Here is a 14116-nt window from a genome sequence, read left to right as displayed (position 1 = left end):
ATCTTGAATATTGATCTTCAATCTTGAAGATGCAGTCTGAAGAAAAGCAGAGAAAACAAACCTTCCTGGTGTCAGTGTAATGATACATTGTTTACAGTCAGGGCTTCGAAGCTTAAATTCCACATTTCAGTTACACAAATGATTGAAGTTAACTTGATGACTTCTTGCTTTCATTAACTAAACATCTGATGAGTAAACATGGTATCAACTGATCAAATACAAAACTAGTGTGTAGAGTTCTGGTCACCAAATTATAGGAAAGATGTCAACAAAATAGAGAGAGTACAGAGAATATTTACTAGAATGTTACCTGGGTTTCAGCACCTAATTTACAGGGAAAGATTGAACAAGTTAGGTTTTATTCTTTGGAGCATAGAAGGTTGAGGGGGGACTTAATAGAGGTATTTAAAATTATGAGGGGGATAGATAGAGTTGACATGGATAGGCTTTTTCCATTGAGAGTAGGGGAGATTCAAACAAGAGGACATGAGTTGAGACTTAGGGGGCAAAAGTTCAAGGGTAACATGAGGGGGAATTTCTTTACTCAGAGAGTGGTAGCTATGTGGAATGAGCTTCCAGTAGAAGTGGTAGAGGCAGGTTCGGTATTGTCATTTAAAGCAAAATTGGATAGGTATATGGTCAGGAAAGGAGTGGAGGGTTATGGGCTGAGTGTGGGTCAGTGGGATTAGGTGAGAGTAAGAGTTCAGCACAGACTAGAAGGGCCGAGATGGCCTGTTTCCGTGCTGTAATTGTTATATTGTGGCGACCCATTTCCTGGCACACCCGAACTGGCTCACAATTAGCCAGCGTTCCGGCTAAGGGAGATAGCCTACGGGGGTTTGTGAGTACGTGTCTTTTGGAGCATCCGCGCCCACGTGGGGGTGGGTTGAGGGAGGCTTTAAAGCAAGGCTGTTGAGTTTGAATAAAGTTATCTTTGACTGCAGTTTACCAACTCCCGTGTCGTTATTTTAGCGTTGCGTGTAGCACACCGCTACAATATGGTTATATGATAATGGGAACAAAGCGAACTGTCTTATATCGGGATTTACTTAAGCTAAATCCTGAGTGGATTTATGAGAGTTACCAACACACCGCCGTGTAACACTATTAGAGGACCAGTGACCTGTGTTCAATTCCTGCTGCTGTCTGCAAAGGGTTTGTACTTTCCCCCTCTGGGCACTCCACTTCCTCTTACATTCCAAAGGGGTGCGGGTTTCTAGGTTAATTGGCCACATGGGTGTAATTGGGTGGCACCGGTTGGTTTGATGTAAAGGCTTGTTACCCTGTTGTAAAAAATAAACAATGTAAATGTGTTCTTTGAAAAAGTTAAGGCTGTCAAGGGTTTTCCAAATAAAAGGAATTCAGAGCATCGAATGCATACACACTGATTTGCAAAGAATATACTGTACAGTAACTGATTGTCAGCTCAGTCAGACAAGACTCAGTCATTCTTCATCTGACTGTAGTATACCTGCTTGATTGTAGAGTTGACTGTAGGTTTCATGAGACAGTTTGCAGAGGCAATATGTGTTGTAACTTTCACGACAAACGACCTTGTTCCCCAGGTTCATCTTACACACTGCATTTTCTCTGCTTACATTGCCAAGGCTTCCATTTAATGTTACTGTAAATTGCTAAAAGAGATATTTATTATGAAATTAAAGTCACAGAATATACCAATGAATGAGCTTTATACTGATTCATTCACTGGTGTGGAGTGAATGAATCAGTTGTTACAAACAATACAATAAGTAATCATAAATATTGTGGAAAAAAATCCAAATTGTAGTGTTTTCAGCTTGGGACACTGATAAATGTATCGTGAAATTCAGGAGAAATCTTTTTTGTCCAAACATTGATTAGAACGTGGAGTGTTTCATTACGGGGAAGGTAGACCTTGAGATCATAAGGTATAGGGGAAGAGTTAGGCCATCAGGCTCATCAGATCTGCTCCCCCATTCCATCATAGCTGTTTTTTAAAATCTCTTAATCCCATTCTCCCTGCAATCCTTAACCACCTTACCAATCAAGAACCTATTACTCTAAGATTTAAATACAAGATCCAAGGTTGTTTAACGCCATTTCCAGGATACAAGTGTAAAGGTGGATGAAGTCAGTGCTACTCAGGATACGATGCAGAATACAAATAAATACACTAAGTTGAAGAACACGATAATTTACAAAAAAGCACCATAAATATACTGTAAATACATAAGACAGATTGACTGTATGTCCAGAAAGTGACACCAGGCACAGAAATGGCTGTACATAAGGAGAATCTGAGAGCAAATGATAAGGTCGTGGTGCTGGTGGGGTGTGGTGAGGTGAGTTAGTGGGTGGAGGTGTTGATCAGCTTTACTGCTTGTGGAAAGTAATTGTTTTCAAGTCTGGTGGTCCTGACGTGGATACTGTGTAGCCTCCTCCCTGATAGGAGTGGAACAAACAGTCCATGAGCAAGGTAGGTGGTCTTGATACTATTAGTCTTTTTCCGGAAACATGTCATTCCTTGTTGGTGAGTAGACTGGTGCTGGTGATGCGTTGGGCAGTTTTGACCACCCATTGCAAAGCCTCCCTCTCCAGCAAGTGCAGTTTTCGTATCAGGCAGTGACGCAATGTTCAGAGTTCAAAGCAAGTTTATTATCAAAGTACATACATGTCACCATATGTAACTCTGAGACCCATTTCCCGTGGGCACATTCAGTAACTCCAAGAACCATAACAGAATCAATGAAAGACAAACAATGTGTAAATGAAAAGAAACTCTGCTAATACAAAAGTGAAATAATAATAATAAATGAATAAGCAATAGGTATTGAGAACATAAAATGAAGAATCACTGAAAGTGAGTCCATACACTATTGGAATAACTCAGTGATTGGGCAAGTGAAATTGAACGAATTTATCCCTACTGGTTCAAGAGCCTGTTAGTTGAGGGGTAATAACTGTTCCTGAACCTGGTAGTGTGAGTCCTGAGGCTCCTGTACTTTCTTCCTGATGGCAAGAGCGAGAAGAGAGCATGGCCTGGGTGGTGAGAGTCCCTGATGACGAATGCTGCTTACCTACAACAATGCTCCATGCATCCACTACTTTTTGTAGGATCTTTTGTTCAAGGGTATTTGTGTTTCCATACCAGGCTCTGATGCAATCAGTCAATAGTAACTCTCCACCACACATCTTTAGAAGATTGTTAACCTACTAGCATAGTAGGATACTCTAGAAGGTCATGAATATTGATATGCATAGTCCAGTTCTCCTCAGAAAGTAAAGGCATTAGTAAGCTTTCTTGCTTGTGTAGGATGGGTTCTTGGACCATGAGAGGTTGTGCAAGATGTGCACTTCCAGGAGGAGTGTAAGTGGTGCAAGTTCTCCTGAGATCAATAACCACCTCCTTTGTTTTGCTGATATTGAGGAAGAGCCAATTTGCTTGGACTGTTCCACCTCCTCTCTGTAGACTACCTCATTATTGTTGGTGATGAGTCCCACCACTGTCATATCATCAGTGAGCTTGACAATGTGATCACTCAGGTGTTTGGCTGTGTAATTGTATGGAAATATCCTGAAGTAAAACAGTACAGATGTTTTTTTTATAAATCGGGAAACCGAAGGGAATGAAGGAAATGGTGGGTGACAGAGTTTAAATGGTACCATGACCAGATGGCCCACATGGGCCTCCTCCATTTTCTCTTCATGTCACTGTTGGCGTTTCCTTCTGTTCCTTACTGCTTCACACGGTTAAGCACCTTTTGCCTATGTCTTATAACAAATAACTCAAGAGTGTATCAATCAGAAGCACGTTTAATTTACTTGTTACAAGGGAAGACCATTACCACACATGAGCCAGTCATAGCTTTGAAAAAAAACGGACTGCATAATCACTCTTCTATTTCCAAGTGTTAGATTCAGTTCAATAACATTCTGTTCATCTGCTTAATCAACTCTACTTGGCATCCTCCAGTAATGCATCCACTTTTCTTTCTGCAGTTTGTCATATATTCAAGGTCCATCACCATAACGTTGCACAGACACTATTAGCAAGGCACTCTGGTACAATATAGGTTCCATTTTGTTACCACAAGTAAAGTACATTTCCACAACACCTTTAGTGGCATTCTCCTTGAAGTAATCTGTTGTTTAATTAATTTAATCTGTATTTAATGAGTGATTCACATTCTAATCTTTGGACAAAAAATGTTTCGCCCTGAATTCCTATTACATTATAAACATGACATTTTGCATGTGGCGGAAATTCCACGTTGCCTAGTTTCAAGTTCCTTGGTATACACATCACCAATGTTCTCACCTGGACTGTAAATTGATCTTAGAGTAGGTTACAAATTTTGCACAATATCAAGTGTTGAAAGGCCTGTACTGTGTTATTCTGTTGTATGTCTGTCACAATTACAGCTCTTCCCCAGGTTACAATGAGGCCCTGTTCTTTAAGACCATTCCTAACTCATACAGATCACGAATATGAAAACAATATAAATGATGTGTGGAAGAGAATCGTAGTAACATCTGTGTGTGAGGGCAAATCAGGCGCAGGAGGAGCATGTACCAACTGGAGTAAGTGAATGTGTGAGTCTACAGCACCTCCTGTTCTGCTCAGCTTGGCCAGGCCTGGACGGGGTGAGGGAGACACATGGAAATGTCCCGTTCTCATCCTGCAGCCCCACAGCAAGTCCATCCTAGCAGACTCCCAAACACTCACTCACATATCGTCTATTAATTAATGTTTGTAACCTGGAGTGGACCTGCATGCACAAAATTAACATACTGAAACAATCCATGAGGCAATTTCTAAAATTTGTGCTAATCTTATATTACCAGCTCTTCCCTCAAAGTACGATCTATTGCCACAGGTTTAAGGGTAACTTTTGGGCAGCTGTCGGCTTGTTTTGCAATGTTGATCCAATTTGCTTCTTGACATTCACTCCTAAAGGAGCACCTACATATTAGAAAAAGGGCACTTGTTACAAATTGTGTTGAGTGGTATTATATGATCATTTCAGCTTTAAAGTCCAGCCCTTCATTATGTTAGCATTCAAGTCCAGACTTTTAATATATAAGATGGTCATTATCTTACACACCTGATGATATAACATTACAGTACATAGTAATAATTTAACATTTGCACATTGCAAAAAGCTTTACTCTTTCATGGTTATTATTTGACTATGGCAGTAATACAGTCAATAGTCATATTATTAGTTACCTCTTCTACCTAATAAAATGGCAATTGTTTATTCATGGTTTTCTGCTACTGTGGCCCATCCACTTCAAGATCTGAGGTGGTGTGCATTCAGAGATGCTCTTCTGCACACCACTATAGTGAGTTACACCATTATTGTAAGTTATTGTCACCACCTTCTCAGCTTGAACCAGTCTGGCGATTCTCCTCTGACTTCTCTCATTCACGAGGTGTTTTCACCCACAGAATTGCCACTCACTAGATGATTTTTGTTTTTCACACCATTCTCTGTAAACTTCAGGAACTGCTGTGTATGAAAATTCCAGGAGTTTCTGAGACACTCAAACCACACTGTCAGGCTACAATAATCATTCCACAGTCAAAGTCAATTAGATCACATTTCTTCCCCATTCTGTTATTTGGTCTGAATCATGAATGAAGCTCTTGAATATATCTGCATGCCTTTATGCATTGAATTACTGCCAAATGATTGGCTGATTAGATATTTGCACTAACAAGCAGTTGTACAGGTGTACCTAATAAAGTGGCCACTGAGTGCAAGTGACTTCACCAAAAGGCTTTACAAGATGCCAACCTTGGAACTGGTTTCTCCAGCAATGCAAGTAATTTCAAAATGGATAACAGGAACATTGGCCAGGAAATCCATCTGGCTCACAAGAACAAGCACCATCCAAATCCTGACGCGAGGGTCATTGAATATTGGCCCCTGGGCCTTAGCAGCAAACACATCTACATGTGTCTCAGCCAACAGTGTGACACAGGAAGTATGACAGTAAGTGAAAACAGATTTATCTGCTCAACACATTACAGGAACAATGTGATTGCACTGGAGAAGGGGCAGAGGAGATTTACTAGGACTAGAAAATGCATTCATGAGGAAAGATTGAATAAGCTGAGGTTGTTTGCTTTTAAACAGAGAAGGCTAAGGGAAACTTAACTAAGCGTATAATATTACATGGAGTAAATAGAAAGACCTTGTACACTCTCCAGAGGGGGTCAGAAACTAGACATAGACTAAAAATCATTTGTTCAAGGATTAGGGAGAGCATAGGGACATTTTCCCCATCTTGAAGACGTTCAGTGAAATACTCTGTATCTGAAAGGATGATGAAGATAGAAATCTTAATCCATTCTTATAGTACTTTGAGCTATTCTGTGACCTGAAGGAAAGAACACACTATGTTATTAAAGCGGGATTAGACTGGGGAGTTCCACTTTGACCAGCACTGACATGATAGCTAAATGATCTCCTCAGTGTTACAAATTTTCTATATTCAATTATGTCAGCTTTGAGAGCGAACCAACACTCCAACACAAAAGGAGGGTTCAACATAATTACTTTATGGGAAAGATGAAACTGGGTGGAAATACGCTTCAGAAAAAGGGAACTTGGTATCATGCCCAGTCTGTGTGTAATCATTTCCCACACTAATGGCTGATTACTAAGAAATTCATACATCACCGACTTACAAAATCCTCTTCCCATTCAGAGCACTAGTACAGTTGTCCCCAACCAACGGACCGCAAAGCATGTGCTACCGGGCCACAAGGAAACGATATGATTTGGCGATATGAAACGATGAGTCAGCTGCACCTTTCCTCATTCCCTGTCACGCCCACTGTTGAACTTGAATGCACGCAAAGTCATTACCCACGTGAGGTCATCAGTCGCCTAAATGCAGTGATATCCTCGCGCCAGGGATCACTGGTTGGCCTCGGGTAACTGGTCACCTCACGCGGCCCCAGGAAGTGCCATTGCTACTGGCCTGGAGCACGGACAGATAGACGCTGCCTCTGAATCTATTTAGTGTACCGAATGCTCGTGGGGAACCCAGTGCTAAAATATTCGCAGACGACCTAATTGGAGCTCAGGGTTTCGTAAGCAGCAGAGCAGCTACCTCGTTGTGATCTACTGAAAGTCATCCCTCGAGCCAAACTTTTGTTGGCTGATAGATCCACCTACCGACATGTGCCCTGTCGCACTCCTTGCTCGGTCAGTCGCTCCCTCCGGACTGCGACCACTGCAGCCCCAGTACAGGGACCTCCTGCCCTTACCTTGTCCTCTCACTAGTGTGTTGCAATGATTTTATATGTTCATACAAGGAAAATATGAGTTGTGTGTTTAATATCCAAATGTTACTTAAAACGTTATGATGCTATTGATTTATAAGTGAGCTACAATTGACTTATCACTATATTCATGCGAGGAAAATATGCGCTGTGTGTTTAATATTAAATTTGTTAGATAAAGCCTTTTAGGAACAAAATTGAGTGTATTAGCCACTTATAAATGACTTATAGTTGACTTATCACCTACTTTGTATCTTCCGGTTGTGATTAACACCCTACCACCCCCCCCCCCCCACCACCACCGTCGGCCAGTCCGCAAGAATATTGTCAATGTTAAACTTGTCCGCGGTGCAAAAATGGTTGGTGACCCCTGCACTAGTAAGTATAACTTCATTTATTTAATAATAATAAAAATAATAATACTGCTTTATTGATCCCAAGTGGGAAATTCTTTTGTTACAGCAACAACATTTAAAAACACACTTAGCAGTCTGCAGTCTTAACTAATAATAAAGTACAGAATAATATTATACACAATAATAATTTACCAATTTGCAATAATAATGTACAGAGTAATAAAACAGAGACTGTTATACTATGATGTATGTTCTCCTGGCGCACAGAGATGAAGTGTTGTAAATGCTTTTGCATTCGGTAGGAAGGATTTTCTCTAACGACTCTTGTGACAGCAGAGCTGAATGAGATACTGTATTATTTAGAGGTACAGTCGGCCCTCCTTATCCGTGAAGGATTGGTTCTGGGACCCCTCATGGATACCAAAAAACATGGATGCTCAAGTCCCTTATTCAACCTGTCTAAATGTGGTGGACCTTAGGACCCAGCAGAACCCCAGACCTTATTTAACTGTCTCAGTGTGATAGACATTAGGATCCGGCGGTGGCGCTCTTAATCCGCAGCGTTTCTGTTCATGAAAATAATCACGATCACGATTGAAAATAAGGTGGAAATAATAAAGCGATCGGGAAGAAGTGAAATGCCATCGGTCATTGGAAAAGCATTAGGATACAGACAGTCAACGATCAGAACAATTTTAAAGGATAAAGTGGGAAAGGCCCTGCCCCGATGAAAGCTACAATTATTATTAAGCAACACAGTGGTTTAATTACTGGGTTTTGGGGTTTTGGGTTTTTGATCCTCCACATCAGCCAGGCACAGATAGAGAGCACGCTTGGGAGTGATCTGTTACTGGATCGAACTCAGGAACTTCTGTTCCCGAGCCCGGCGCTGAAACATACGTTCCTCAGTGTTTCATATGCACAGAAAGGTAAAATATAATCTATATACTAAGACAAACATTTGACTAACTGATGCTAAATAATATCGGATGTACCTGTTCCAACTTACTTAATAAGAGAACTTCCGATTTTTTTCTGATCCTGATCCACAATAACCTACGCATATCCTCTGGTATACTTTAAATCATCTCTAGATTACTTATAATACCTAATACAATGTAAATGCTATGTAAAATAGTTGTTATACTGCATTGTTTAGGGAATAATGACAAGAAAAAAAGTCTGTACATGCTCGAACAACAAGTGCTGGAAGAGCACTTATGGGTTTTCTCGATTCGCGGTTGGTTGAATTCGCGCATGCAGAACTCGCGGATAAGGAGGGCCGGCTGTATAGTATCGCCCTTCCAGCCCAGTGAGCCTCACCTCCCAGCACCCCACCTATTCACAGGACAATTTGCAATGACCAATTAACCTGTAATCTGGTTAGTCTTTGAATGTGGGAGGAAACCAGAGCCTCCAGAGGAAACACACACATTCAAAGGGAGGACATAATAACTCCTCACAGAGGATACCAGAAGCGATCTCCGAATTCCCAAGCCCTGAGCTGTAATACTAACTGAACTCTAACTGCTACAGAGGTGCATTGTTCACATCTGCATAATCAAAACAATTTAAAAGACAAAATAGAAGAGAGAAAGCTAATTAAAAGCAAAGTATCTAAAATAAACTTTCTAAAATGTGTAGAATCTTAAAGAAAGTCTGGGGTCAGAATATTTTTAAAGGAAATTAGTTTCAGCTGTGGATATATGCTAGCAAAATTGCATTGAATTTGAACCAGTTGTGGCGAAATAGCACAGCTGGTAGTGCTACTGTCTCACAGCCTCAATGTTTGGGTTCAATCCTGGTTTTCGGTCCTCTCTTTGCTTCCACACCTACTTTCATGTTCTCCCTGAGGCCACATGGGATTCCTCTGGGAGTTCTGGCTTCCTTCTACAGCCTAAAGATGTGTGCTTGGTGAGGTAATGGACCAGTGTAAATAAATGAGTCATGGATTCTGGGTAGAACTGATGGTATTATGGAAGAGTAGATTATCGGGATGAATTAATGGGGGATGGGATTGCTGTACAAGCTGGTGTAGACTTGGCTTTCTGCTATGGCCAAGCAAATATTTTCAGGCCGATGCAAGGTAGTAAGAGGTGGTCTGCATTACTTAATAGCACCACTAAAGATGGGCTGAATGGAACTGGTGAATTCAACACACTTTGGACTCCTGTGTATGCCCAGTCCTGTGTTGAGGTCCAAGGCAACTGAAAGTTCAATGCCTCTGTTCCTCCACAAAGTACAGTGCTAACCTCCTGGAGAAACTATCCACAATCAGTTTGCAATTGGCCTACAGTCGTACATGCTCACTGGCATGCAAACTTTCACCCCTTCCAAGTTGCCACCCAGCTTGTGAAGAGTGCATGTTTTCCTTAATTTTAATGTATCTTAATTACAAATTGGTATTTTTATTGTTTTTGCTTTCTTTATTTAAATATATTTGAACTATTTTTAAGTCGCTCTGACTATTTGAGACCTACAATGTTAAAAGGTCTTTGACAACCGCTGACCATTAAGAATTCCTGGGTCAAGGTCTCAGTATACAGCGTCCCCGACCCACCTGTCCCTTGCAACCAGCCTCTCATTACTGGAGCCAGGTTGAATGTGCAGTTGGGATTGGAAGGGGCAGGAGCTCAGCTTGTTTGGTCTCCTACATCTGAAATGAGTGAGCTTGGGTGTGAAGGGGCCACTGTGAAGAGTTCAGGCAGCAGGTTGGTTTCTGGATGACATAACCCATATTAATTTGATCAGCAGAAAAATGGAAAGACTGGGAGATTGGGCAGCAGTGGGATAACATGACCCAAAGCTTACTATGAAATTAGAATTGTAGGGTTATACAGCAATACAGCATGGATACAGTCCCTTTCACTTAAGAAATCTAATTGTGCTCAATACTCTCACTCCCAATTGCTCTGTCCTGATTTTAATGCAGACCAGATTGATAGCAGTTCTGCCTTGTGGTGTAAGTGTGAACAGTTTAGCTGCTACTCATCTGTTTTACACAAACTGACCTTCCCTTGAGAATACACCAACCACAGTACGGATCCTGTGCAGCCAAACAACCTTCACACGAGCTGTACTGCATGCAGGATGCCACCTTCAGCCTTCTCACCTACAGAAACAAGAGAAAGAGACTTTAGGAATCTCGTCACACACAAAGAAGGGAATTGTAATCCACAAATGCGGAATGGTTTGGTGGGGAATTTGAAAAAAAAACAAGAGCCCTGTTAGCCTTAACCCCAAGCAAGTGTGATTTTAATAAAGGTAGAACTGGAAGTGGCCAAAGCAGAAAATAGATGAACAGGGCCTAAAGATTTGTGAGTGCTTCTTTGATAGTTGAAGGGTAGATTCACTATATTTTACTCTGGATACATAAGATAATTGAGTTGATAATGAATGGTGTTATGGACATAGATCGAAGAAAGGTCAAATGTGTGATACCAATGGGTCACCAGAAGATCAATTGGAGCCATGCAGAGGGAACAGATTCTCTATATGTGCTGATAACGCAAAAGTAGGTGTTGGCCCAACATCAAAATTAATGCTAAAAGACCAGGGAGGCAGAATGGTGCAAAATCAGATTTAATGTGGATAAAGTGGAACTATTACTGGATGCAGAAAGGACTGTGAAAACACAATAGGTGTAAAGATTGTTGAAAATATTTTAATTCCTTATCAGTATATTGGTCATCACTGAAAATGTTGGCATTTATTGCCCTGGATCAACAGTTCAGTGCAAGCAGCACTTATCGCATGAGACAGAGCTAATGTTGCTGGTAATCAACAAGAACTCAAGAAATGCAGCTATGATCTGTGCAAAGTCATCAAGGCAGCAAAATAACACTACAGGGACAAGATCCAGACACAACTTTCCACCAACAACACATGCATCTTATGGCAAGGTCTGCACACCATTGCAGTCTTCAAAGCTAAGCGCAGTGGTGCTGTCAACATTGCCGCCTCTCTCCCAGATGAGCTAAATCTTTTTTACACTCCATTCGATGTTGCCTACACTGAGCAACTGAAGCAACCTGCACCTTGGTCATCTCTGAGGCTGAAGTACGCAGGTGTTTCCAACGCAAGGCTGTGGCACCAGAGTGTGCCCGGCACAACTGGCAAGTGTGTTCACAGACATTTTTAATTTCTCCCTCTCTCAGTGTAGAGTACCCTTCTGCTTCAAACATCCGCCATTGTTCCTGTACCTACAAAGACCAAGGTAACAAATCTGAATGACTGGTGTTCTGTCGCACTCACCTCAATAATAAGCAAATGCTTTGAGAGGGTGGTCAAGGACTACATCTGTAGCTTGCTACCACCCACAATGGATCCCCTACAATTTGACTACCTACATAACTGATCGATAGATGACACAATAACCACAGCTCAACACATTGTCCTTACACATCTGGAGAAGAAGGATGCTTATGTGAGAATGCTGTTCTTGGATGACAGTTCAGCATTCAACACCATAATTCCCTTCAGACTTGACAAGAAGCTCAGAGACTTCGGCCTTCACTCTGCTTTGTGCATCTGGATCCTGGACTTCCTGTCAGATCGCCAACAGGTGGTAAGAGTGGGCTCCCTCACCTTTGCTCCTCTGACTCTCAACACAGGAGCTCCTCAGGGCTGTGTACTGAGTCCCCTCCTTTATTCTCTGTATACCCATGATTGTGTCGCCACCCACAGCTCCAATCTGCTAATTAAATTTGCTGACGACACTACATTGACTGGCCTTGTCTCAAACAATAACGAGGGCTACAGGGAAGCAGTCATCTCTCTGATACAGTGGTGTCAAGAAAACAACCTCTCCCTCAATGCCGCAAAAACAAACGAGCTGGTTGTGGATTACTGGAGGAATAGAGATGGATTAACCCCTATTGACATCAGTGGATCTGAGGTTGAGAGGGTGAACAGCTTCAAGTTCCTCAGCATCCACATCACCGAGGATCTCTCGTGGTCTATACATACCGGCTGTACGGTGGAAAAAATACTACAGAGCCTCTTTCACCTCAGATGGTTGAAGAAATCTGGCATGAGTCCCCAGATCCTAAAAACTCTCTACAGGGGCACAATTGAGAGCATCCTGACTGGCTGCATCACTGCCTGGTATGGGAACTGTACTTCCCTAAATTGCGGGACTCTGCAAAGAATGATACAGACAGCCCAGCACATCTGTAGATGTGAACTTCCCATCATCCAGGGCATTTACAAAGACAAGTGTGTAAAAAGAGCCCAAAGGATCACTGGGGATCAGAGTCACCCCAACCACAAACTGTTCCAGCTGCTACCATCCAGGAAATGGTACCACAGCATAAAAGCCAGGACCAACAGGCTCTGGGACAGCTTCTTCCACCAGGCCATCAGACTGATTAATTCACGCTGATACAATTGTATTTCTCTGTTATATTGACTGTCTTGATGTACATACTATTTATTACAAATTACTATAAATTGCACATTGCACATTTAGAGGGAGAAGTAACGTAAAGATTTTTACTCCTCATGTATATGAAGGATGTAAGAAATAAATTCAATTCCAAAAGCAAAATATTACCCTTGCTAGAAATCTGAAATAGAAACAGAAAATGATGTAAATGCTATTTGAAGGTTCTATGTGGGTCCACATTATATTTCTCACTGAATGTGGTGTGTGGAGTATTTGTTGTATTGGTTCTCCCTAAGCCATCGTCTTCATCCCTTCTCCCAGCCACAGGGATGTCTGCATTATCACCCCTTCCTACTCAAACATTTTATCATCCTTCCTCATGTAATCCATCGCTGCCTCTTGTAACCCAGGTTAATTAAACCTGAAGATGTAAAGCTAGAAAGCAGGATGAAAACCATGTTGACAGAATTTAAAAGGAACAGAAAAAAAAATGAAGCAAGAATGAGGCTCAGCTGATGCTGCACGGGAAAACGAGAGAAACGCAACAAACTATTTGAAATAAAAGATATAAAAGTGGAATTAGTAGTGAATATTTCTACCCTATTTACTTGAAAACCTCAGGTGAAACCCCTGGAGGAGAGGCGATACTGAAATAAAATCCACTGAAGCTACGGCAATAACGAGACAATATTGGCAGAGACAAGTGTCCAAGATCTCGATCGTGGAACCGGGATTAGTTCTGTTAAATTACACTGAGGGATTTGGTCAGGTTTTTGTTTCGGCTAAATTTGTGAAACGACTTTCCGTCGATGACTCACTATTTCATCCAAGGAAAGAAGATGGCAAACCACAAGAGATGGAAGCAGCAACGCGGGAACACCATGTTTCATGACGTAGAGGATTTAACAGGGTTGGATATGAGCTTATCTTCATTCAAAGGCTCTGAATTTCATAAGTTACTGAACCAGTGTAGTACTATGTAATTTAATTTTCTCATAGTGAGATAAGCCTAGTCACATGAGATAAGACAAGTGCTTAACAGGTGTTACACTTTCTTCACCTCTGTACCTCAAAATAGGTTTTCAATCACTGTAT

At 41.4% G+C, this 14116-nt stretch overlaps 1 protein-coding gene across 1 annotated transcript in view; it reads right to left on the bottom strand.

Annotated features, from left to right (window-relative positions):
- plxnc1 (plexin C1) overlaps nt 1-14116 on the bottom strand; it is a 229139-nt gene that overhangs the window by 146047 nt on the left and 68976 nt on the right. The window contains exons 4-6 of the mRNA XM_059987740.1: nt 10647-10747; nt 4825-4945; nt 1472-1634 (exon numbers count right to left, since the gene is read on the bottom strand). Coding sequence (XP_059843723.1) covers nt 1472-1634; nt 4825-4945; nt 10647-10747 — 385 coding nt within the window. The remainder of the gene's footprint in view (nt 1-1471; nt 1635-4824; nt 4946-10646; nt 10748-14116) is intronic.

This window comes from Hypanus sabinus, chromosome 13 (assembly GCF_030144855.1).
Source record: "Hypanus sabinus isolate sHypSab1 chromosome 13, sHypSab1.hap1, whole genome shotgun sequence".
Taxonomy (NCBI): Eukaryota; Metazoa; Chordata; class Chondrichthyes; order Myliobatiformes; family Dasyatidae; genus Hypanus; species Hypanus sabinus.
This window is presented reverse-complemented; position numbering and strand designations above follow the sequence as displayed.